The sequence below is a fragment of the Chiroxiphia lanceolata genome, chromosome 2 (genome assembly GCF_009829145.1).
Source record: "Chiroxiphia lanceolata isolate bChiLan1 chromosome 2, bChiLan1.pri, whole genome shotgun sequence".
Lineage (NCBI taxonomy): Eukaryota > Metazoa > Chordata > Aves > Passeriformes > Pipridae > Chiroxiphia > Chiroxiphia lanceolata.
The window spans coordinates 9,122,995-9,148,729 of record NC_045638.1 but is presented as its reverse complement, the minus strand read 5'-3'; the positions used below and the strand labels follow the sequence as shown (position 1 = coordinate 9,148,729).

Genomic DNA, 25,735 nt, shown 5'->3' with positions numbered 1-25,735 from the left:
TATCCACATTTCACCTGCCATCATGTGGCCTAATTTATCAGATACAGATTTAGCATGTCTGTTCATTACAGTAGTATTAGATATGTTTGAATTTTAGCCTACATATGTTGACCACTTTGCACTTTCTAATTTTTCCTAGCCATAGTGAAAAATATTTAATGTACTGAGGAAAAAAAAAAAAAGGTAGGCTTACAGCTAAGACCCTTATTGAAACTCAAAAGCTGACATCATATTTTTAACTTGGCAATAAACTTTCTTTCAGCAATATCATTAAGCACTATGTGGTACACAACAAAATTACATCCATCGGTGCTGTAGGACAAGAACAGAAACAAGAATGCATAATAGAAGCAATTATCCAGTGGGAATAGAGGTCACCAGTATTACCAGTCTTGAAGGCTGTTCACACAGAGCTATTAGTTTGGGAAACTATTGAGAGCTGAATCTCATTTCTTCAGTACTTATTACTTTCTATTAACTGAAGAGGATTCCACAGTCCTGAAATTACAATTGCTCGCCCTTGTTCTTGTGGGGGATTTTAATTTACCAGATGCCTTCTGGAAATACAGTACCACAGACAAGAAATAGTCTACGATATTCCTGGCGAGTGTGGAAGGTAACTTACAGACAGTAGTGAGGAAGCCAACTAGGGAAAGTAACCTGCTGCATCTGTTGTGTGTGGGCAGAGAGGGGCTGGTGGGTGATGTGATGGTCAGAGGCTGTCCTGGGCACAGTGATCAAAGAATCAAATTCAATTCTTGGAGAAATAAGGAGGGGGGTCAGCAAAACTGCTGCTTTGGACATCCAGAGGGCAAACATAGCCCTGCTTAAGAATCTGGTTGACAGAATGCCTTGAGAGGCAGTCCAGAGGGGTAAAGGAGTCCAAGAAGTCTAGACATTCTTCAAGGGGAAATCTTTAAGGCACAGGAGCAGGCCTACCTCATGTGCCAAAAGATGAATTAGTGGAGAAGAAGACCAACCTGGCTGAAGAGAACTTTGGCTGAAACTCAGGGAAAGAGCAGAGAGTTTATGACATTTGGAAGATGGGGCAGGAGGACACAGCTGTCATGAGGTTATTGCACAAGGCAGTGTCCCAGCAGCCATCAAACTGTGGCCAAAGGTGGCTGAGCCTCTAGCTGTGAGTCAGGATCTGATGGTCAGAATTAGGTAACATGATGGCCTTCACAGGCCTTTGGGGGTCCACTTGATGGGACCACACTTCTAAAAGGAACAGTCCGAGGAGAAGCAGCAAGACCCCGTGATGGAACTGCTGATTTCAGCATCATCTTTTGAAACCAGTTCAGAGGTGTTCTGGGACACTGGGAAGGGCACAGGGAGGAGGAGATGTCAAGAACACCAGGAGAAGACAGGAGGTGCTAAGCACCTAAGAACAACTCTACCTACTACAAATGTGAACTGGAGCACAGACATTATGCTTCTGTTAAAGAGGGAAGATGAAGCCAAGGGGTACCATCCCCAATATAGTCTTGCCCAGACACCTGTAGACAAAACATTTCTCAAAACAAACAATTTTATGAACATATTTTTAAGGGGTGAATCTCTCCCACACCTCCTGGCAGGGGGAGTATCAGGACTGGCAGCAGATGCAGAGGCTGCACAGAAAGCAGGGATTTGGCTTCTATTTGCCTCCTCAGGTGGGAGGGGAGGAAGCACAGCGTGTTCTTCAGTGTGTTCTCCACATGGCTGCAGGATTGTTTCGCCAGCAGACCCACTATGGTGCTGAGCCCTGGTGGAAAAATTGCACAAAGGGTGGTCTCAGGGACATGAGCAGCAGGAGGCTGGTGATGTTGCCCTTGAGGGTGTCAGGACTTTGTAAGTGCTGCCTGCTCTCATGGCTGGATGCAGCCATCAGAAAGCTGTTCTTGGGAAGGGCTTGGCAAAAGCACCAGAGGTCCCTACCTTATTCAGGGGCTTATCTTGAGTGTTGTAAGGGTCTGGTTTATCTTCCCAGTCCTCCTCCTCCTCTCTCTGCTCCTGGGCACTGCTGGAGGCTTCCTGCTGGCTGCTGCTGTCAGAGCCAGCGCTCCTCTGCTTGGGCAGCCAGTAGAACCCAAAAACTGCGAGGAGGATTTCAGCAGAGACCCAGAACCACCACTGCTGGCAGGCAGAGAGGAGCAGGCTTTCCTCACTGAGTCTGGTCTGCTCCTGGATACTCTTCTCCATCTCCTTCAGTGAAGTCATCTCCTGATTCTGATGCTCCTCATGCTTCTTCAGGAGCTCTTCCGTGACCTTGACTGGCTGGTTATCCATCAGCAGCGTGAATTGTAGGACACCCAGCACGATCAGGATTTGGGTGACGCTCAGAGCCATGGCCTGGAGGAGGAGGATAGAGAGAAGGGGCTCAGCAGGGCTGAGTGGCAGGGAAATGGCAGCTAGGGCAGCAGGGGCAGAAGACAGGGGGCAGGAGGCACAGGGCCCTAAGGACGGGTGGGAGATGGAGTGAAGGAGCCCAGTCACAGCAAGGGGAAGGATAGGGAAAGTTGTGGGGATGGGGGCACATCCCCATGAGCACTCCCTGTGTCTGGCAGGCCTGAGCACCTCTGCACCTGGCCCTGAGAGTGGCACCTGCCCTGCCCAAGACACTCCCCACAGCCCCTGCACACCCTGCCCAGCTTTAGAAAACACCCCACATGGGCTGGTTCTTACCCAGCCCTCACTCAGTGCAGCCTTCCCTCCACCTGTTCCATTCACTGCTCCCTAGAGCTACACTGCAGCGGTGAAGCTGCCAGATGGGGCATGTGGGGCCTTCTCCCCTCTGATGTCACAGACGCTGGAGCCCCATGGCCACACCCCACCCTGTCAGCCTGGGCTTTGGATGGAACTCTGATGGAACCAGAGAGTTTATGACCTCTGGAAGAAGTGGAAGGCCACTGAGGAGGTCTACACAGCTATCATGAGGTTATGTAGAAGAAAATCAGAAGGGCTGAAGCCCAGCTAGAACTTAATCAGGCTGCTGCTGTGCAAGAGAATAACAATGTTTCTATAATTGCATTAGCAAAAAAAAAAAAGAAAGGTTAAGGATAATCTTTATTCTTTATTGGCTAGGGGGAAACATAGTGACAAAGAATGAGGAAGAAACTGAGGTATTTAATAGCTTCTTTGTCTCAGCCTTTATAGCCACTTGTTCTCCTTGTACCTGGGTCCCTGAACAGGAAAACAGAAACAAGGAGCAGAAACAAGCCTCTATAAATCGAGGAGAAATGGTCATCGACCTGTTACACCCCTTGGACACACAGAGGCTTATAGGGCCACATGGGATTCACCCAAGGGTTCTGAGGGAGCTGTTTGAAGAACTCACTGAGCCACTTCCCATCATTTACCAGCAGTTCTGGTATACGGGACACATTCTGTGATTCTGTGATATGCTCCAGTGTGGGGAGCTCTGAGACCAGCATTGTTGATCCCTGCTCCAGCAACTGGAGCACCTCACCCTCCTTCTCCTCCTCCTCCTTCTCTTCCTCCTCTCCTTCCTCCTCCTCCTTCTTCCCTTCTTCCTCCTCCTTTTCCTCTTCCTCCTCCTCCTCTTCCTCCTCCTCCTCCTTGTCTTCTTCTTGTCCTCTTTCCCCTCTCATGTTACTGGTTGCAGGGCTGTTCCTCACACTTCTCTCCTCACTCCTCCCTCTGCTGGGCAGCATTTTTCATCTTCTCACACAGGCCTCCCCTGCAGCTCCAGCACTGCCAAGCCTGGACACCTGGGCCACAGACATGGATTTACCTGTACCAAGAGTGACCTTCTCAGCTGCCTGGGAGACACAGGCAACACTCCCACTTTGGAATAGAAGTGCAGGGACAAAAGTAGGAGGCCTGTGTACACACAACCATCTCTCAGCAGCCATCAAACTGTGTCCAGAGGTGGCTGAGCCTCCAGCTGTGGCTCAGCTGGAGGGTCAAGATCTGATGGTCAGAGATAGGTAACGCAATGGCCTCTGCAGGCCTTTGGAGGTTCACTTGATGGGAATACCCTCCTAAAAGGAACAGCCCAAGGAGAAGCAGCAAGACCTCATAATGGAACTGTTGATTTCAGCATCATCTTTTGAAGCCAGTTCAGAGGTGTTCTGGGCCATGGGAAAAGACACGGGGAGGAGGAGATATCAAGAACACCAGGGAGGTGCTAAGCACCTCAGCACAAGTGTAATCATTGCAAATGTAAATTGGAGCACAATCTTCATCTCTGTCAGAGAGGGGAGATGGAGCCAAGGGATATCAGCCTTCAACAGAGTCTTGCCCAAACAATCACAGACAGGGCATTTCTAAAGACAAACAAACAATTTATTAACTTATTTACAAAGGGTAGATCTCTCCCACACCTCCTGGTAGGGGGAACATCAAGACTGGGAGGAGGTGCAGAGGCTGCACTTTCACTGACTGGTCACTTGCCTTCAGCACATATTGCAGGATGCCCAGCTCAGTCAGGATTTTCTTGATGCTCAGAGCCATGGCCTGATAGAGTGGGTGGGAGAGAAGGGGCTCAGCAGAGCTGAGTGGAAGAAAAATGGGAGCTAGGGCAGCTGGAGCAGGATACACAGAGCCCTGGGGACAGGTGGGAGATGGAGTGAAGGAGCCCAGACACAGCAATGGGAAGGATAGGGAAAGTTGTGGGGATTGAGGCACATCCCCAGGGCACATCCCTATGGGCACTCCCTGTGTCTGGCAGGCCTGGGCACCTCTGCATCTACCCTGAGAGTGGTACCTGCCCTGCCCAAGACACTCCCCACAGCCCCTGCACCCTCTCCCCAGCCTTACAAAACACCCTACATGGGCTGGTTCTTACCCAGCCCTCACTCAGTGCAGCCTTCCCTCCACCTGCCCCATTCACTGCTCCCTCGAGCTGCACTGCAGTGGTGAAACTGCCGGATGGGGCATGTGCCCTACGGCCACACCCCACCCTGCCAGCCTGGGCTTTACATGGACTTCAAATGGAACTTCAATGGAACCAGAGAGTTTATGACCTTCGGAAGAAGGGGCAGTCACACAGGAGGACTACACAGCTGTCCTGGGGTTATACGGTGAAAAAATCAGAATGGCCAAAGCCTGACTGGATGATGACAAGAGGACAAGAGGATTGAGGGCACCCTCAGTCAGTTTGCTGATGACACCAAATTAGAAGGGAATGTTGATCTACTGGTGGGTAGGAAGTCTCTGCAGGGGGATCTGGACAGGCTGGAATGATGGGTTGAGGCCAACTGGATGAGATTCAACAAGGTAAAGTGCTGGGCCCTGCACTACCCTAGATATTGATCCAGGCTGGGGGAAGAGTGACTGGAAAGCTACCCAGCAGAAAATTACCTGAGGGTGCTGGTCAACAGCAGGTGAACATAAGCCAGAGTGTGCCCAGGTGGCTAAGAAGGCCAGTGCCATCCTGGCCTGTATCAGCAATAGCATGACCAGCAAGACGAGGGAAGTGTTCGTCTGCCTGTATTAAGCACTGATGAGGCTGCATCTCAAACCCTGTGTTCAGTTCTGGGCCCCTCACTACAAGAAAGACTTTAAGGTGCTGGAGTATGACCCAAGAAGAGCTGGTGAAGGGCCTGAAGCACAAATCTGATGACGAGCAGCTGAGGGAGCTGGGGGTGTTTAGCCTGAAGAAGAGGAGGCTCAGGGAGGACTTTATCGCTCTCCACAACTACTTGAAAAGAGGGTGTAGCAAGGTCGGAGTTGGTCTCTTCTCGTAGGTAACAATCAATAGAACAAGAGGAAATGGATTCAGGTTGTGCCAGGGGAGGTTTGGAATGGATATCAGGAAAAATTTCTTTGGCAAAGGGTGAATGCGAAGCACTTGAACAGGCTTCCCAGAAAAGTCATGGAAATGAAAGCTAAGCAGCACAAGGTAAGTACCATATAAGGAAGAATAGGAGAAAGCACCAGAGTTGCTTTGCCTGCTGATGAAAAAGGCACACTTGCTGTGCTTTAGCAACCTATGGCCACGCTGTGGCAGTGTGGTAGGTGGTGCTCAGACAGCTCTGGCCAGGCATAGCACCCAGGGAGAGCAACACTCCCTTCCAGAAACATTCCTCAGTGGTTGACTTCTGGGCACTGCATGGCCTTTCCAGCATGTCAGCAAATTCCATGTGCATTTTGGAAATGCAAGAGGTTCCAAAAACCATTGCAGCTGCTGTACTATAACTGAATACCCCTATTTCTCTGAATCTAACTGCTTGGTGAAAAGCAAAAAAATTATTTGCAAGAGCACTATGAATTCTTAGGAAATATTGAAACAACAAAAATAAGTTCTTCTTGGACTTCATAAATAGCTTAGTGAGGATCAGTACTATTTGAGAGGTGTTTTCAATTAGAGAAAAAATCCCTTTGAAGAGCTCTTAGTGTAATCTAGCAGGCTAATAAATACATCGATCATACCTTGAAGAGTCTGCTACAGAGAGCAAAAATCAGCATCTTTCAGCAGTCTGCTGACAGTGTATCCACCTCTGCTCTTGTGAGTTCTACCTGGTACAGCAGTGCAAAAGGGCTGGACCTGCTATGGGAAAGCACGACAGGGAGTGAAGGGGGAGGAGGAGGAGGAAAGTCAAAAACAAATGTCTCTCTGTTCTTACTGGACACACAGCCAGGCTCTTATACACATAAGTTGTGAACTACTGGAGCGTGATCTTCTAATATTTGTATATTTTAAAATAAAAACATTAAGTTTAGCTGGTTTTATTTCTTATATCTCAATGTGTTCTCAGATGAGATGTTCTGAAGAGCCACAGCAGTTACCATCACAGAACTATCCCATACAAGCTTCCTGCAGTTTTCTTGACAAACATTTCAGTATCTCAGACTTTTAGAATAAGAAGAGTATTTGAGGACAGTGCTTTTACGCTCTTCCACATTCTCAGCTCTTAATGAAACCTTGCTTCCAGATTTGTCTTTTTCTTTGCACGAATCAATGATGGGTAGATCACAACTCTCCACTGGTCCTAAGAGCAGACACTTAGCTGAGCCCATCAGCCACAGGAATAATAATGCACTGGGGATGTGTCTGGATGACTTATTTCTCATTTGTCTTCCCTTGAAGGCTTCCAGCACTGAGAACAGCTGTGCACTGAGCTGCATAGATCAAACAAGCTACTGTATTTATGACAGTGCTCTTCTTTTCTCTGTTGCCAAAAGAGTGGTCAGATGAAGCACAGCAATTTGCACTGCTGACATCTATTATCACAGTATTTTTATATTTTTGGCCACACTCTGAAAATAAATTCATCTGCCCAATGTCATTATTTGTTGAGGAAGTATAACAATATTTTAATACTGATTTTAAATTCCTTATATTTGAATTAGCTGCTTATACTTCACAGTGGCATAATTTAATTCAAATTCAGCTTTCAGCAACCACTGGAACATTTCCCCACAAGTACCTACCCACAGGGCTATAAACCAGCTTACAAAGTTTCTCAAGTTTCTAGCCAAGGACATGAAAAGCATATCTTTATGGTAACATCATGAGGCCAGCACCCCTCCATCATCCTATATAGCTTCAGGGCTCCAACCAACCACAATATTTAACACATCTCTTGCTACATCTTGCCAGAGATTGAGAAGCATTTCCTGGCAGTCAGGAAAGTTGGGGTTTCATAGTCAGCAGTGACTTTTTATAACATTTAACTAAAAAGGGTCCTGTGATCATCTAAACAGATTTTCAGCAGTATAAATGCCTTGTGATTTTCCAAGATCTAATTGCTTATTTAATTCCAGCAGTTGGAATTGCACTCAAACTTATCATTTAGAGATTGTGGAATAAAAATCTTCAGTTCTTGTGTACTTGTATTCTTCAGTTGGTTACAACAGCTAATTATTCTTCTCTTCCCTTCTTTATTCTCTGTACTGCCCTAGATCAGGGTCCATCATGTATGGATGACCTCATTATGTCTCTAAATCCAACATCTGTGATTGCAAATAAAAATTCTCTCACGTCTGCAGAAGTAATCAAGGACTCTAAGAGAAGTTTTATTGACATTTTTGGATAGTAGATTGTTGTTCTTGTATTTTAAATACATTACTCTCATTCCAGAAATCTCTGACTAGCCTCATCTTAGTTTTATATTCAGTCTCCACTTAGAGACTAGAAATTCCAAGGGCACAGAAGCATAAAAACAGTCTATTAACATGTAGTTAAAATTTACAAACACCTATTCCAGACATGAAGGACATTGAAAGGTAAGATATTTAAGGTCTTTGTTGTTTCTGAAGCATTTAAGAACTATGGATAGATGAAAGATAAGTAAATATAAGTGTGAATGCAAAGAAAGAAAAAGTAACAAGAATACCAGTATAAGTAGCTTTTCTTCTTGCTCCCACAATACCAAGATCACAACTGAAGCACAGTCTGGGGTGATTACAACTGAATATACTAGGGAAGCTTGCTAGAAGTTTTGGCACATAGTCCTTTAAGTATCTGAAGGAAGTGTTAAGAATGTAAAACAATGACAACCATTTCACACATTGCTAGAACAAAATAATTAATGAATAACAATATAACATTTTAAAAGGTTAACACATGAAAACATTTATGCAACGGGACAAAAAGGAGCTGTAGGTCAGTAGCTGCAATCTAGAATGATGTAGAAGAATTCACTCATGAAACAGCAGAATCAGAAGCTAGAAAAGTTGAAAAAATATTAATATTATTCAATATATAAAATGGTGAAAGAATATGTTAATGCTTGTTATTAAGATCGATGCAAACAGTAAAGAATAATGAAGAGCTGGATTATTTACTTGATAGGTTTGTAGTAGATGGAAGGTTATGTCAGGATGCAGGTTTATGCTGTCTGCAGTTGCCTCATTTTTCCTAGATTCCATGTATGTTTTTTCAATGGTGAGAAAAGTTAAGGATGGTGGTGCAGTCTGGACAAAAGCTTGCTGGCCATTGACAGTTCATAGCTCCTTGAGATAAAGCACTTGACATCAAATGTTGTAATGCTGGAGGCAGTGGAGCATCCTCATCTAGGATGGTGACTGCTCCACTGACACCTGAGAGGTAGAAGGAGAAAGGGAAGGGGTTGAAAAAGGCATAGGTAGACAGACAGGTACTGTTCAGTGAGGTACTGATCTTGCAATATGCTGAGCCTATGCTTGTAGAACCTAGAGAGATTTGCTCATGGTAACTGCAGCTTCAACAGCAAAGCCAAGCAGCTGCTGGTTGAGCTGAGCCTTCAGTTTTACTGCTGAAAACTGCCTTCTAAGAGATTCAAAGAAACTCCTTATTTGGAGTGCACCAGAGGGCTCACAGGCAGCAAGTGAGGTGCTGTTACACTGGCAACCTCTCCAGGGTCCAGAAGAGTCTGAGGTACAGAAACAGTGGTGTAGCCTGACCAGATTTGGAGGTGACTCAAGGAGACAAGGGAAGCAGGCTTTTGTAGGCACCAAGGCCCTGACGCAAGGAAATACTGTGTCAAATAGCAAAAAGGGTAAAATTGCAGAAATGCTACTGTATTCAGCTAAAAGGGACTGAGGAATAGAATCTGCAATTATCCTTTATCCCCTCTGTCAAAAATATGTAGGGGCTGTACTCAGCCCTCTCTGTCATGATTGTGTGTCCTGCATTCAAGCACAAAAGATTCCATAAGCCCTTTAGTCTGTCTGAATAAGGGCAATTCTGTAGAACTGCTCTGTGCCTTTGCTCTCTATGAGTCATTTTTGGGAGGGGAGATCAAGCACATTGTATGACAACAAGCCTCTGAAGGCAGCAGCTCTTTCATGTCAACTATATCCTGTTAAATCAGTAGGTCAGGCTAACCCACAGTGGTCATTAAGTAACAGTAAAGTTTAATAGTGAGTTAAAAAGAAAAGGGGGGGACATCTTTCCCTTCTAGATTCTAAGAGGGAGTCCTAGAATTGGCATTATTTCTTAGAAATCTAGATATTTAAATTCTGTGCGCATTTTTGCAAAAAGCATGAGTTTGTATTTTAAAACTGAAGGAATAAACACAGCTCATACTTCAAAAGGTGCTTTTGTACCTCCCTAGAAAGGGAATGTTATAAACAAAAGGCAAACAAAGAACTCTCAGATATCTCAACTTACCCTTCTACAAATGAGAAGAACAATTTCAGAAAGGCATGGACTTGCTTAAAACAAATTAAAAAGTCTGCCTTTACTTTTCCAGGCCATCCTGTCATTGTCTCCGTAGCATTCAGACGCTGCAGCATACACTGGAGTTTCACAGCTGTGAAAGCTCAGAGAAAAGTGATTGTTCCCTCTGCTTGTCCTTACTCCTTGTCTTTGTTACCTAATAAAACTGATTACTTCATCCTCAACATGACCCATTGAAAACTGTCTTTGTTAGTTATAGCTCTCTTTGTTAGCTATGACTCTCTTCCTATCTTTGACCAGCTCACTGCTTTTACATCTGCCCCTGTATGAATCACTTTTCTAATTTACCTTTTTCAAGTTGATTTTCTTTCTGCCTGAGTTACTCTGTATCATTTCTTCTTTTTGATTTTTTTCTTTTAAGATTTAATATTTGTCTGATTTGCTATTCTATGTTCACCTATCATCGTTCTTTCTGATTGTCATTATTCTGTCAGTTTTCTTTTTTGTTTGGTCATTTATTTCACATCCCAGCCTGCCCAGAGCAGCTTTTTTTTTTTGATTCATTAATTTCCCATTTATTTTTAATCTTTTCTTCTCCTTCCTGTCATTGACTCAGCCTGTGTTTCCCATACTTTGTGCTTTTATTGTACTTGTAGCTATTTTTTGCTTGTTCAGCATCAGCTACTGGAACTTTCAAAGGGCATGAATACATAGAGGAGGCTTCTGTGCTGAATGAGATGATGTCAGCAAGATGTCAGCAATGGAGCTTCTGAAAGCACATTTCATTCCACTGACTTGTTAACAATTAGGAATCACAAAACAAATTGTTCTGTTGTATCTGTAAGATATAGCTCTTGAATGTGCCTCCTGCAATTTGTCTCAAACTTTATTCCGCTTAAATCATGCAATTATATGGCAAATTGGTGTAGCTGTCTCAAACAAACACACTGCATGATCCTACAGGAAACAATTTAATGGTAACCAGTGATCACGAAATCACCACTTTAAATTAATTAGTAAGTCAACATAATTGCAAAGCAAACCTTTTTACTTCCAGTTTTGGAAATATCTTTCATACTTGAAGTAAAGGCAGGTTAATTTCAAAGTACCATGTCAACACTGCAAGAGTAAGTACTATGTGAGTGTAGAATAATACTGCTTTAATCTCAAGCATCAGGAAACCAGCAACATTAATTCTCCATTACTTCTCTCTATTGCAAGCATGATTTAATAAAGGATAGATGTCCTCTTTTTCTGTTCTGCTGAGCCTCTTTGATCTTAGTAGGGTTTCTTCTAGCTCTAACAATCCCATCCTACAACATGACTTCCCAGTCACTTGGGTTTTCTATCACCGTGATATATGACACTATATATGTGTGAGAGAGAAATATGTTTCATAGCAATTCAAGATTGAATACTTAAGCTTTAGTAATAGGAAATTTAAAAAAATATTCTGTCCCAGAATTTCACGTAAATATCACAGTTGTTGGTGTGATTTATAAGATAATTGAATGGTGCTTTCCGATCCAATTTCCCATGTAATGCTTTTATTATAGTTTATGCATAGATTATTTCCTTTGGTGATAGTATTAGATCTTGTAGTCTGATTTCCCTTATAGCATAGGCTATTAAACTTTACATGGTAGTTTTGTAGAGGCCAGTAATTCCTAAAGAAAATTTCTATCATATCTTCCAAGAGATATCCACCACTGATTATATAACATTAACAGTGGAAACCCCAAGCTCTTTTGACATTGTTTTTTGTTGTTTACCAGACTTGCTGTTAAGAAAAGTAACAAAATAAAAATATGCCAATTTGTACTCTGAATGTTTTTGGCCTTAATAACCAAGCACAGATTACTATTTGGCTTGGTTCCACTGATACACCTTTATTATTTGCTATATTTTCATTTGAAAGCATTTATACACTCTTATAAAGTCACTTTCTGTTTGATAAGTTGAAGAAGTCCAACCTTTTCAGCACCTTGAGGTGCATTTCAGTGGATGGGTTATTTCTGGTTAACAGTATTTAATTTAACACTCCCCACATGCTAATAATCATGTTTTAAAACTCTACCACATGTTGTATGTCTTCATTCAGTGCTTAAGTGCTCGACTCCCTAGTTTAATACACAAAAGCTTCTGGACATATACTTCATGTTCTTTGTGTTGCTGTAAGGTAAGACAATCTTTTATTGTGTCCAGGCACACACAGAGGTGTCACAGTGGTTAGTATGTTCCTGAGAAGTGTGAGAGTAGCAAAGGAAAATATTTGGCCAGGAATACATTATATATATATATATATATATATATATATATATATATATATATATATATATATATATATATATAAATCTCATTTGAGAAGACCATTATAAAATTTTGAGAGTTTGTATAAATATAATTATATAAATTTCTTTTGAGGGCAACAAAAAACTTGATTGACAGAACTACAGTATTGAAGGAGTGGTGTTCAGGGGCATTGATGCATTAACTATGTAACAGAGATGTCTGCTAGAGTAGAACATTTTGTCTGAACCTGGAGCAATTTTTGTCATTCTTCTCTTTCCCTCTCTATTCTTTCAACCATATACCAGCCAAGTGTTGGTATCACAGATGCACACATGAGGGATTTTGTGTAGAGAGACAAAATCACCTCCATATTCCCTGCTTATTCTGGGGTTTATGCACCATAAACCATTTATTACAGCCTATTACCTTGGGAGACCATGCTGCCTCTCCCTTAAACCTCAAACTTCATCCTTTTAGGTAAGATCTAAGTCTTATTCCTTGCCATATATCATTCCAGCAGTTCATGTTAAAGTAAAATGTGTTCCACTGAGCTCAGCTTTCTCCCGTAGTCCAGAATAGTCTGTTTGGGCAACTTGTTTTTCACACTCTTTAACACTTTGAAACATTCGCGAGTTAACAGCACTGATTTTATTTTTCACTTATTTCTGCTAATCGATTGAAAATTATGAAGAACACAGAGCTGATGAAAACAAAACTAATTTTGAGCTAGGAGTAATCACTAGAGAAACTTCCTAAAAATGTCATAATCAGTAATAGCTCCCTGCTGACAAGTACTCTTTCTGTCCTATTATCCAGCCCTTAATCCATTTAAGATGTACTTTATTGATACTGCACAGTCCTAATTTTCTTATCAGCATGTCATTTGTAGTAAATCAAATGCTTTATGAAAGTCCATTATGTACTTACTTCTATCAAACATAATTGAAAGAAAGAAATCAAATGTATTTGACAAAGCCTATTTTTCATACATTGAGCAAGCTTAACTATAAATCCTTCTCTTTTAATTTTTTATCAACAGAATCTTTATGATTTGACACTATTTTGCCAAGAACTAATGTTATCTAGCAAGTCTTCTGTTATCTTCTTTTCCCCTTGAACATTTTGAATACTCATAAAATACTAGTACATTTTTGATCTTCAGAATCACGCACATGCAAATACTTACTCAAAACTGACATTTGCAGGAGGCAATCCTAAAACTGATTGCTTTTAGGAGTACTGGTGTCAGGTTTGCCAATGTGAAATATCCTTCTGCTAATATGCTCATTTAACATCCACATTGCTACTAATAGGGTGATTCATCTCACCTAAACGGATACAAAATTAGCTGAGTTACCTGGGATTCCAACAACAGAGAAAGAAAAATAATATTCCTCCATAGAGCCATTTGGTTCCAACAATCATGAAGAGAATGAAATAAATTCAAATGTGTATCAGTAACATTGCTGTAAATACACAGATATTAATAGCACTAGGCTAAAATGTACACCTGTATTCTTGTATACTGTATACTGTATACTTGTGCTGAATAAAGGGAATTTTCTGGAACTCTAAAACTGGATTGTGTATGTGACCAAACAAAAATTGTTTATGCCTTTAGGGACTATTATCTTGATGCCTGCTAAAGAAAAATAGGCAGTGGAGTCCAAATCTGCAGACAGAGGATGCTTTCCATGGACAATCAGGAAATGCAAAACATATTTTTGAAGGCATGACTACAAATCAGAACCAAGTTAAGGGCATCCAAAAAGCTTATTTGATGAGCAGTTCAGGCATTGGAGTGTTTAGGAAGCAGGCAGAAAACAGGATCCAAGCCCAAGCATAGTTGGGAATGTGATGCAATCACAGAAGGATTAAGGACAGCAGCTATGTTAAGGGATTTCCTGGAAAAGGACAGTATGGAACAGGGTGAACGCTTCCCAGAACGGGGAGTGGGGTAAGCCAAAAATTATGTGATATGCAAGCTGCTGTTTGGATTATACTATGAAATAAAAGGGGACATCAGAAACATTTCATCTAAAAAAATCAACAGGAAAATAAATTAGCTGTAACAACAGACCTGGTGCAAATCATAATCAAAGCAGAATTAGATGACACTGAGCTTGGAGCAATAACAAAGGAATTGGGGACCTCAGCAGGAAGACTGGTGTGGTGTTCCATGTACCCACAGCAGTGATTATTGACTATCAGGGTCTTGCTTTTTAAGTCAAAATTAACCGGATTTTGTATGAAACCATTGTGAACATTAGTACAGTTATGCCACTTATTTTAGCTTTTAAACACTCAAGAACATTTGCATGGGTACCCTGACTGGAAATCCCATAAGCAAAAACATATCTCTGTGGTAAAAGTTCATTCTTCAAATTCTGAAATCAACCATTTAGCATTTGTTACTTAGGCTGAAATTTTTCAAGATTTCAGCTGAGGTTGCCATTCAACAAGTCACTCTGCTTACAGCTAACAGTGTTATGCTGTTTTCAGTTCTCTTCAAATCAAAGTCTCATCAAAGAAACTTATATCAATCAAGCTGCAGTGGTTGCTCTTCTGGCCATGAGTACATAGACAGCTCTCCATCCCAATTTTTATCACCACGTTTTACTAATTTTCTAAGTTTCCTAGCCTGTTCTACAGGAATATTCCACTTGTCCAGAACTTTGAGGTCGTCCTGCTATGTGGGATTTCTTTTTGCTCAATTCATAAGACTGTGCACAACTCTTTCATTATTTGCTCTTGACATGACATCCTTGGGAATTCTCCACTGACAAAATGCCACATTATATAATTGCATCACAGCTAACTGCATGACAGGAATGACTTCCACACACTTTGTAAATGGCTGAAAAGTAACCAAACAGTTCTCGTTTCCACAAGCAATGATCCAAAGGGGCACTACGGAAATAGGCTCTATCCTGGCCCGAAAACCTCCTCCACACTGCAGCTGGATTCAGTTTTGAGGTATTAGAGTATTTAGAATTTGTCCTGCTGGCCAGCTTTGCACCCGTTGCTCTGCATCATCCCCATCACACAGAACTAACTCCATCTAATATTTAGCTTTCCCAGAATAAACTCGTTCTTGAACAGATCAGGTCAGACTTCTTCGCACCAGTGCTGGACCTGCCCATGCTCACACTGTCCCCATCTGCTCCCCTTGTTTCCTTTTATTGGGTAAATACCAGCTACTGTTGGAATCTAAGTCCCCAGAAGTCTAACTTTCCAAAGTCAGAAAGGCTTTTGAATATGGAGTAAAGAGTTACATATGGTTCAAATTAACTCAAGTAACTGTTCCATTAAATTTCCTAATTATTCAACTGGAATGTATGCTGATCAAAGCCTGTTTAAGCAATGGATTGAGAAATATTTGAAAGGCAAAGGTAGCATTTCAAGTGCTTTATTATGAAATTTAGGTGTAGTGAATGGAACACTGAATACTGTAGATCTTGAATCCATTTGGGATAAATTATCACTGATGGGCAACAGTGTGATTAAAGTCTTCCTACAGAGAAATGAAAGACTACACATTTCAGTATACAACCAAGGTGTATTATTGGTCCTTGAATAAGCTGTGTTCTCCTTAGTTTCAATGGTAGAATAATTGCAGATTAATCTGATTGCAATATTATCAGGTCCACATGGTTTGCTGATACTAAAATACATTAATGTAAGGATTAATAGAAGCAAACTTGACCTAATTAAGTATAGAAAGGTCCACAGCCTTGACCTTTTGTTAGAACACTGTAAACCAGTCGCTTTACTTAGCTAACTGTATGAGCTGTATCGCAGATGTGTGGAAAGACCACACATAAACTAATGATCCTTTAACTGGTAAAACCCATCGCTAGTGGAAACAAGGCATTTTTCAAGAAGAAGCTGACTGTGCAGTTCCAGGAAGTTATTAGGATGTATTCTTGCTGTAGAGAAATGGAACCAAATATTCACCATAAAGAATTATTCTGATCCAAAATTCAGCTGGTAGGGCCCAAACCCCAAATCATTTATCATGGTGTCTTCAGACTAAGGCTGTATTTTAAAATTAAAACACACATTTTGCAATGATATTGTGGTTGTTACGTACCAGGTTTTAGGTGTAAAACCAAACATCATTCTCCAATCAGAATGACTGAAAATAGTCTCTCCCCAGTGCATGACAGCTTCTGCTGTAACAGGAGAAACAGGAGCTGAATGGAAGAAGCTGCGGAAGAAAGGTTTTTATAACGAATCTGTAGTAAAGCAATCAGTGACGCTGTCCCAACAAACCAAGGAGAAAACTGAATACAGTAGGCAATAAATTACAATGTGGGCATCAGAGATTAAAATACTATTTGTTAAATCTCAGTGGCACTGGCTGTTCTACAGTCCTACAACAACAACTTTGTTACATGTGCTACTTCATCCATTACTGAACTATTAGCAGTGCAGGTTGTGGTTTATGTACTACGGTGGTAATTTGTTACATATGTTTTCTCAAGGTTATCTTCAACAAGGCACTGAAAAATCAATACATTATGAAGCAACGCCCAAATGTTTCCTCAGGAGGCCAGTGATTATGTGCAGATTGGGTGGGGACTGAACGGTTTGACCAGCTGTGTTTTTAAGGAAATTGTTATTTGAACAGGTCACCGTGAAGGAGAGAATCATTGTAGCCTGAAGAGAAGCAAATAAATTTGAACACATACCAGTAGCCCTGCTGTAAGCACACAGACATTAGTAACACATGGGTGACAAAGCATTATATGCATGTATACCTATATTCTTGAGAAAAGTGCTGTGCAAAGGGAGTTTTCAGGAATTCTAAAACAAGAATGCTTACGTGACTGAGTCACTGACCCTGGGATAGGAAGGCATTGCAAAGTGCTGAGGCTATCACAAAGCCACACCTGGAAAGTTGCCAGAATATTTTAAAGAAAGATAAGCTCTGCCTGAACGGGCAATGGTTATACTGTCACAGACTATTATCTTGACAGCTGCTAAAAAAGGGCACTGCCATTAGATGATGTCCTCTGGCCTGGCAGCAATGCCATCAGCTGTGTGTGTGCCCTCCCTTGCTGCCAAAACGGGTGTGTAGAGCCGAGTGCTGTGGCAGCCACAAATGCAGAGATCATTTTATTGTCATTAAAGGGTTCTGGCCTGGTTCCTCACCTGAGGCCTGATGGTCATTTGGATGCTGCAGTTCCCAGTACACAGAGTGGAATGAAGTCCCCTATGGAGTACCCGCCCTTGACTGGAGAGAGTCATAGAATTGTTTAAGTTGGAATAGACCTCTAAGATCATCGAGTCCAACATTAGCCCATCACCACCATCTTCACCACTAAACCATATTCCCAACTGCCATATTCATGTGTCTTTTGAACACTTCCAGGGATGGTGACTTCACCACTTCCGTTGGCAACCTGTTCCGTCACCTGACCACCTTTTCAGTGAAGAAATTTTTCCTAATATCCAATCTAACCCTCCCCTGACACAACCTGAGGTCATTTCCTCTCACCCTGTCATTTGTTATCCTGGGAGGAGAGATTAATTCCCACCTTGCTACAACCTCCTTCAGGTAGTTGTAGTCAGCTATAAAGTGCAGCTGACTAGCATGGTCTGCATTGATGGATACAAACTGGAGTTAGTGGGATTCTCTTCTCTCTAGCAGACTGGAAAGTACTTTTCCATCCTCTTGTGTTATGAATAGCTTTCTCTGCTTCTTTGCAGATGAAAGACAAAACCATTTATCGGATAAACAGCTTTTCCTGCTGCTCTTCAAAAATTTCCATCTCCTTGTGGCAATGAATACCAGCTACATTTTATATTCTCCTTAATACCCTTGAGAAGGTGTTATTTTTGTTTTCTGTACTTCCAGTCTCTTTTGTTCTATCTTTATCTCTCCTTATTGACATTCCCTGTTTTCTATCTTGTAATTCATACTCACTAATATTGAAAATTTAGGGTTTTCTCCATCCTTTAATTTCTTTCTCAAATTTTCCTTTAATTTCTTCCTTCACTAACTCTTGAACAAAAATAAACTGCCAAACAACACTTACCTGACCTGTCACATGACTGTGGAATCAGTCTGGTAATGAGTTTATTTCACAAATTTAAGGGTTGTTTTTTGTCTTAACCTAGTTTATCTCAAAAATCGCTATATATATATATATATGTATATATATATATATATATAATGCAGAATGGAACTGCCCCTGGTTATTCCTGATGAGTATAATGCTGTTGGTCCCAAAGTAATGATCAGCTTCAAGTCCAGAGGTTATTCTTTTAACTTTAACTGCCAAACTGGAGTTCAAAATAGAACTGTGATTAAGAAATTAGGTAACTCATCCTGACACTATTGGATCAGACACTGGATTTCACCTACATCACAGTTAAAATTAGCTACTGCCTGTAAACAGACAGCAAGTAGGAGGGAGGGACCTGCTCTCTTCCACCACAGTCAGGTGAAGCTTTCTCAGAGAAACTGACTGCAAGATATCACAATTGCTGTGAGAGAGCCACCAAACTGTTGGAAATCTGACTCAGAGAAACAACTGCCTTACTTGCAGGAAAAGGAAAAGCTGCCCAGAATAATATTATGATCCATGAAAAGTGTTTCATACTTCTGAATGGCCTTGTTCTTTTGGATCTGAAGTGAATAGGAAAAAGAAATGTGCTTTTTGAGGCATAACCTTCATTTCAAAGGTGTTCCTTTGAGTTTCATAGGAAGGATGTAAAAGGTAGTCATCTCAGAGAGATCAAAGGCCTAAAAATATAAATCCCAAAGTGTAGCAAGTCAGATATACTCAAGTGAGACAGAAATCACTAGCTAAATTATTTAACAGTGTGAGTAAAGTTTTGACTTTGTGCTACCACTTTTATGGCATCTAAATCAATTTATTTCTCTAAATAGATCCTGGTGCTTGCTGCAGTAACTGGAAATTACTGTCACCTCTTCGACTCTATCAGTAAAAAAATTAAATTAACTGTATCACTTCATTATAAGTTTTAGCAAATTATATAATTAAAGAAGAGTAAAATATTTGAATATATGAAAGGGCCAAATCTATGTTAATTTCTCTGAGGCATTACAGAGAAAACATTCTGTAACTTTTAAATAAACCAGGTCATTCCTTTTTTTTCTAGAGTCCTAAATAAGGCTTTCATTATTCACAGAATAATAAATAATGAAATAATAAGTCAGCTGTAACTTCCATTGCTGAAACTCAGCGTCCACAATGACTATGTTTTCCCAGTACACCTAGGAATGTGGGTTTTAATCAGAAAGATATATTGTCATTGTACATAAAATGGGACTTTATTCTCCTTCCTACAGAAGTCTGTAGAACTCCTCCACATCAGTACCACAGAGGGTTTAAACATAAGAGCTGTAGGAAGTCCTGCCAAAACACTTTATGATAATGTCTGTCTCAAAATTGTCTCTTTTTTTCTGCCAGAGGCTATTTTCCTCAGAGGAGAGTTGGCAGACTGCAGTATGTGCACATACTTCAACTCCTCCAGAGCAAATCCTTAAGCTGTCAACAAAGATGGGCTTGAGCCACACCACGGGGCTGGGAAAGGAAGGAGCTAAAGAGAGCTTCCACCTGCCAGCTTTGCAAAAGGGTGGCAACCTCTGGTGGGCTGAGTAACCCAGCCAGCTGGTGTCTGGTATCAGCAATACCTGCCCCAGCCAGATATTGCCCACGTTCCTCTGGAGGCTGTACATCACATCACTGTGCTTACAGCAAAACTACTTGTATGAGTACACGAGTCCCCAAAGTGGATGAAAAGGTACATGGAACTACTGGGTCCAAAGGCAATTTGCCTTTGATTAGAAAAAAGTGATCCTGCTGGAGGCTGTCAGAGGGAACTGGGAGGCTCTGAGCAATGCTGGCTGAGGGCTGCTGTGGTTTCACGCGGCTGGTGTGTGTACACTGCTGTCACTCCATGTGAGCCAGTGCAGTGCACACCTGCACACCTCTGTAGAGCTGTACAGAACATGTACAATAGCTGAAATTCCTGCATCAGCCACCAAGGCTGCCAGACATCTGGAAAAGAAATTGAGAGTAAAATAAAAGAACAGCCATCTTCTTTCTATTTTTAGGGGGCATAGTCCAGAGACTGAAAGGATTCCCAAGACCCTTCAGGGACCTGGGCCCTGGAACTCAACAGGGCAGCTGTGGAAATCATCCTTCTCGTATCCCAAGAGTGAAGAGGTCAATAATCTGATCCACATGTGCTGACTCTGCTGTGACAGAAAAGATACAGAGAGATCTCTTTTCTATGACAGTCCTCCTGTTACTGGTATACAGTTGATGAAGCATCACATCTAAAAGTGCAATGGCAACTCATGTAGTGTGGAAAAGGGAGGAATTACGTGCAGGAGCTCCTTGAGGGGCACAATTTCTGGCTTCTACTTGATATTCTGGTGATGTGAAGATTATGAACTGTGCATGAACAGCTCTGCTGGTACGTGTTGCAGGTGTCTGCAAGCACGGGATGACATTTACTCCACAGTCATACCTGAAACACACACCTCCCAGGTCTTACCAAAAGTAAACCAGGATTATTGTGGAGCCATATCCCTGCTAAAATGCACATGCAGATTCACTTACTTCAACCAGTATGTGTTCTCATCAACACAGAGAAACGAACATGACACTAGAATCACAAATGCTTTATTCCTAGATCCACTCGTACATTTTTACATGTTTGTTTACACAACTTAATATTCTTATATATACAGAGCAGTATTTATTCATTTGGAAAGACCATTTTAAAAAGACTATGTGTAAATACATGTTTTCACTTGAAGAAGAATTACACTCTTGTAGTGTAGAGTAAAAAATACCACAGTTTCTAAAAGAACTAACTTGTCAGCAGTGTAAGTTAAAAAATGCAACTGGTCAGCTTTTAGCATAGTTTCCCAGAACCAGAAAAAAAAAATAGAATGGAAATGCAGAGAACAGCTTGAAACACAGCTGAATTTATTTTAGAATAGGACCCTCATGCAAGACTGAACCCAGATTGTGTTAGTGCTACTGGCATTGGGCAGAAGATTACAGATTGTTCACATGGAAAATTATGGTAATAAAAGGTAATCTGTGATTCTAAAGTGCTACAAGGCATTAATAGAAATTCATATGTGGACACTTTCATCTAATTATGAGGTCTTTTTTTCCAGTTTTTGGTATAAATTCCTTCAGAACTGATTCTACTAGAGCAGAAAAAGGCACTCTCATACTGGAATATGTATCTCTGTGGACACTTAGATTAGTACAGCTATGTTTGTATGTAAGCTTAATTATGCCTCTGTAATTTCCAGAGAAAATTTGTAAGATGGAAAGTAGTTGTAATTGTTGTTAGTAACTTTATTTTTTATTATTTAATTGTGAGTACAGAATTAGTACATTAGATGACACCCACCTACCTTTGCATTTGACTCACTTGTGAATTTATACATCACACTTGCTCATTTTTCTCAAATTTCAGTTCAAATCAGAATAATAGTATCTCACTTTTAAAAGAAATAGCTTTTAACATTTCTAATAATAAATTACTATAACTAATTGAATTTTGAATAATTTTCTCTAATGAACTATTGTACAGATATGAAGGTAATTTTTTTCTCTAGTCAGTGACCCTTGACAATAAGTATGTGAAATTTTAGAGGACACTGCTCAAATGACAGAAGATAGATAAAGTATAGTAAGGCAGATAAGTGAGCTTTGATAGTGTCTCATGAAAGACCAGTGTTCAAAAATTGAGACTTCTGTATTCAGTGCTACTCATCTCTTACCATCTGAGATATAAAATATATTATTCAGCCAGTTAGCTAGGTGTAATTATCTGCATGATACCATTATAAATCTAACAAACAAAAACATAAGCAATTATCATTGTACTGCTCCTATTTCATATAAATACAATAAAACCCATAAAATATTATTATCATTATTTCCAACTCACGTGGACTTATATGGAGGTTTAAAATCCTACCTATCACTGTCGTAGATAAACAACTTCTACTTGAACCCAGATTTCCAGCAATTAAGACCTTAATGGGTGTCTTAATGAGATCAGAAATATCTGGTCTCCCTCAGGTTTAATTACATGTATCTACCCTTTGGGTGGTGTATCTTCGTCACTGTTATTTAGACCACAAATTTGAGGAGATAGACATATGAAGAGGCTTCCTTAGGAAGAAAAACAGTGTGTAGTCCTGAGACTGTCCAATCTCCCAGCTCTGTGTGCTTTATCTTCTGATTTGTAAACTGCATCCTCCTGGGAGATCAACTATCTTGGTAGTTCACAGACTCAAATTCAGCCTTTAATATAGTTTGGTCTTGATTTTTAATCACTTTGAAGATCTCACTGTGAGCTCTTCAAGCAACACAAGGAGTACCCGGGTACCATGTGAAGGTTTAAACATCAACTTGACACGTGCACAGCAGACTAACACCACCGAGGAAGGGAGCCTTTGTATGTTGTACCAGGAGGAAAACAAGCACAGTTTACAGCTCTGAGGAAATCACACAGTTTTAATGAGGACAGCCCTGCAATGCACTGCAATAAGCTTCAGCCAGGAATCAGTGGGTAGTCCCCAACAAAGCACCTCTTCTCTGTTCAGGTTGTTATTTTTGCATTCACTGTGCACAACAATGTTCTTCTTGGAATGTTTATTTTGCTTTTCTGGCTTTATCTGGACCTCAGTCCATTCCCCCAGTCCATTAATCTCAAGTGATTTCCCTGAATTAAAAGCAAACTCTCAGAGGATAAGAAAGACGATTAATGTCTCCAAGCTCACAGTTCTCCATGGATATTGTGCTAGCAATTTCCATTAGCTTGATAAAAAAAATGCATTAATAAAGCAACAATAAGGAAAGTGAGCATATTGGCATTCCAAGAAACAGAAATGAAGAATAAATATCATAATTCATTATATTAAAGAATTAAATAGTAGGAATCTTTGGGAAAGAAAAAAATAAAAAAAAAAAAGAAAGATTTTATGTGAAGAGATAAAGAGGTTAGTTCTATGGGGACTGCCTGAGCCACAGAATACATTTCAGCCTGAATCCTGCATTTCGTCCTGTCCCTTTGCTATTGAATTCTACATATCCAGGGTTTCACAGAATGCATAACCCTCTCTATCATGCATTATGAGCAAAATTATTATTCCTTCTTTTACATATAGGTTCCATTTTGACTGCTTTTTTAAGATTGTTTCCCTCTGAGAGCTCAGCTCTCCTACAGAGACCCAGTTTGAGGACAGCTATTCTGGCACAGCAGCCTAGCAAAGATGCAGTGTGCATTTGTTGAAGAGGGGGTTTTTGTCAACTTGGGTGTTATTTTATTTTTCCCCTGCAACGTTAATCAGGCCAACAAATGCTTTCTCCTGCAGCACAGCTCTATCAGCAAGGGAGCACGATTATTTTCACACTTGCAGCTGAAATAACTCTGCTGGCAAAACTCTGCGGTGCAGGTCAAGTCTGAATAACAGCTGAGGGAGACTATATGACTGATAATAAATAATACATACTCTGAAAGCTATTGTAAGTTATTTGCTTTGTTGGATTTAAAGGGACATGGCTGTCCCATGATGGGTTTTCACTGTTCCTGATAATCTAGTTTCTGTGCAGTGTGCATAACGGCGGCTGGTAGCAACAAAACAGAAACCATCAGAGTGAGTTAATACAGCAGCATCTGCACAGTGTGCATTTCTGATTGCAGCCAGCTCCCTCAAAGCTGCCAAAGAGAAATCTCACAGCTGTAAGCAAGTTTACTATTCACACTACATGCACTGTCTCAGCTGCCTCCCCTGTGTGCGAGAAGGCAGCAGTTCTCAAACTTCTTTCCCATGGGCACCTCTACACAGATCCTGTAGGTGGACAAGGTCCGGAGAGACTGGAGACAAGACATCTCCGAGGCAGAAGCTGTGTAAAGCTGTTGTCAAGGGGCAAAACTAATAAACCCTGTGAGGCTATATCAGCTTGGGCTCAACAGCATGCTAAAACATCAGCACAGCTCCCGGGTGACTTAGAGTGTGATAAAAGTGGATTTGTGTCTGCCTGTAAAAGACTGTAGGATTGTTTAAATCTCCAGAGAACAGGATGCTCACTGAAACTTCCCCAATATACTTTGAACGTTCAGGACGTAATGAAAGTCAGGGGGGCTGCCAGGCAGCTGGGTAATGCTCTGCATATAGGGATTCATTGCAATACAAGCAGCTGGAACAAATTTTATTACAGACTAGGCCATATATGCTATTAAAAGACCTTGGGTTTGATGTCTTAAGATTCTGAAACCTTTAGTTACCTACGAGCAAATTTCCCCATATCTGGTGCTTGCACAGTGCTATTTATTCAGGAAATTTCAATATTAACGAGTCACACATATGTGAAAATACAGCTAGGGAATCACATTGTTTTGCCAGTCCTGTCAGCCTTTTCATTGAACATTCTGTTTTCTCCAGGTTTTAGTCCATGAGCTTGACCTTTATTTGCGAGTTAATATTTTTGTCAGGGGAGAGTCATTTGCAGCCTCATGAAAATCTGTTCAGCTGTCCAGTAAGGACAAAAAAATCTCGGATTGCACATACTGGTAAAGCCTCATTAGAAAACTAACTACAGTCCCTAGAGATCTAATGCTGCTGAATTACTTTACCTCTTGTAGCTCCTCAGACTGACCAAACCACGTGTGCCATCTATGGAAGACTGTGTTACAGAAAGACTTTGTAGCTTCTATTCCTTTTGCTTTGGTGTGAAGCCAGGGACTGCAACCTAGAGAAGGAAGCTCTCCTCTATGCTTGTGAGGGAATACACCTCATCTAATTTTAGTGATTTAAATCTTAGATTTCTAGTGTACAAAAAAAAAAAAAGGCTCAGTCTATGAAAACACTGATGAGAATTTTACCTTTCTAAAAATCCTAGATGTCCATCTTCAGATGGGATACATATTACCCATTTTGAAAGATAGCCTAAAAACCTAGATTAGACTAGATGCCTAACTTGCAAATACCTATTGAAAAGCAAGAATCTCACTTTAGATGAGCCTTGCTTGTCCTGCAAGCTGAATGAGATGGTAATGTAACTAAATACTTAGTTATATTAGACAAGAAGTCAATTCACTTTTGCTTTCCTGACTTCTGGGACTTCGACACCGATCTCAATAGTGTTCTTCTAACTGTTCTTGTGTAGGTAACTGTTCTAGTGTTGCACCCACTACTGAGCACATTTCTCTTCTAATGACTACTGTATGTACTCACAATGTTTTAAGGTTATAAATCTATTAAAGAAAATATGTTCTTCTTAGTAGCGTTCACATGGATTTAATTCATTTTCTGAGAAGTATGGCTTCCCATTAGGAAAAATATGAGAAGCCTGATTTTAATTCTTGTAGAAGTCT

The 25,735-nt window shown here is 40.9% G+C and overlaps 1 protein-coding gene across 1 annotated transcript in view; it reads left to right on the top strand.

The window, feature by feature from the left end:
* Positions 1-5,189: 5,189 nt before the first annotated feature.
* LOC116782010 overlaps positions 5,190-25,735 on the top strand; it is a 31,680-nt gene continuing 11,134 nt past the window's right edge. Inside the window, 4 exon segments of the mRNA XM_032677985.1 lie at positions 5,190-5,193; positions 5,331-5,399; positions 5,402-5,473; positions 5,476-5,782. Coding sequence (XP_032533876.1) covers positions 5,190-5,193; positions 5,331-5,399; positions 5,402-5,473; positions 5,476-5,782 — 452 coding nt within the window.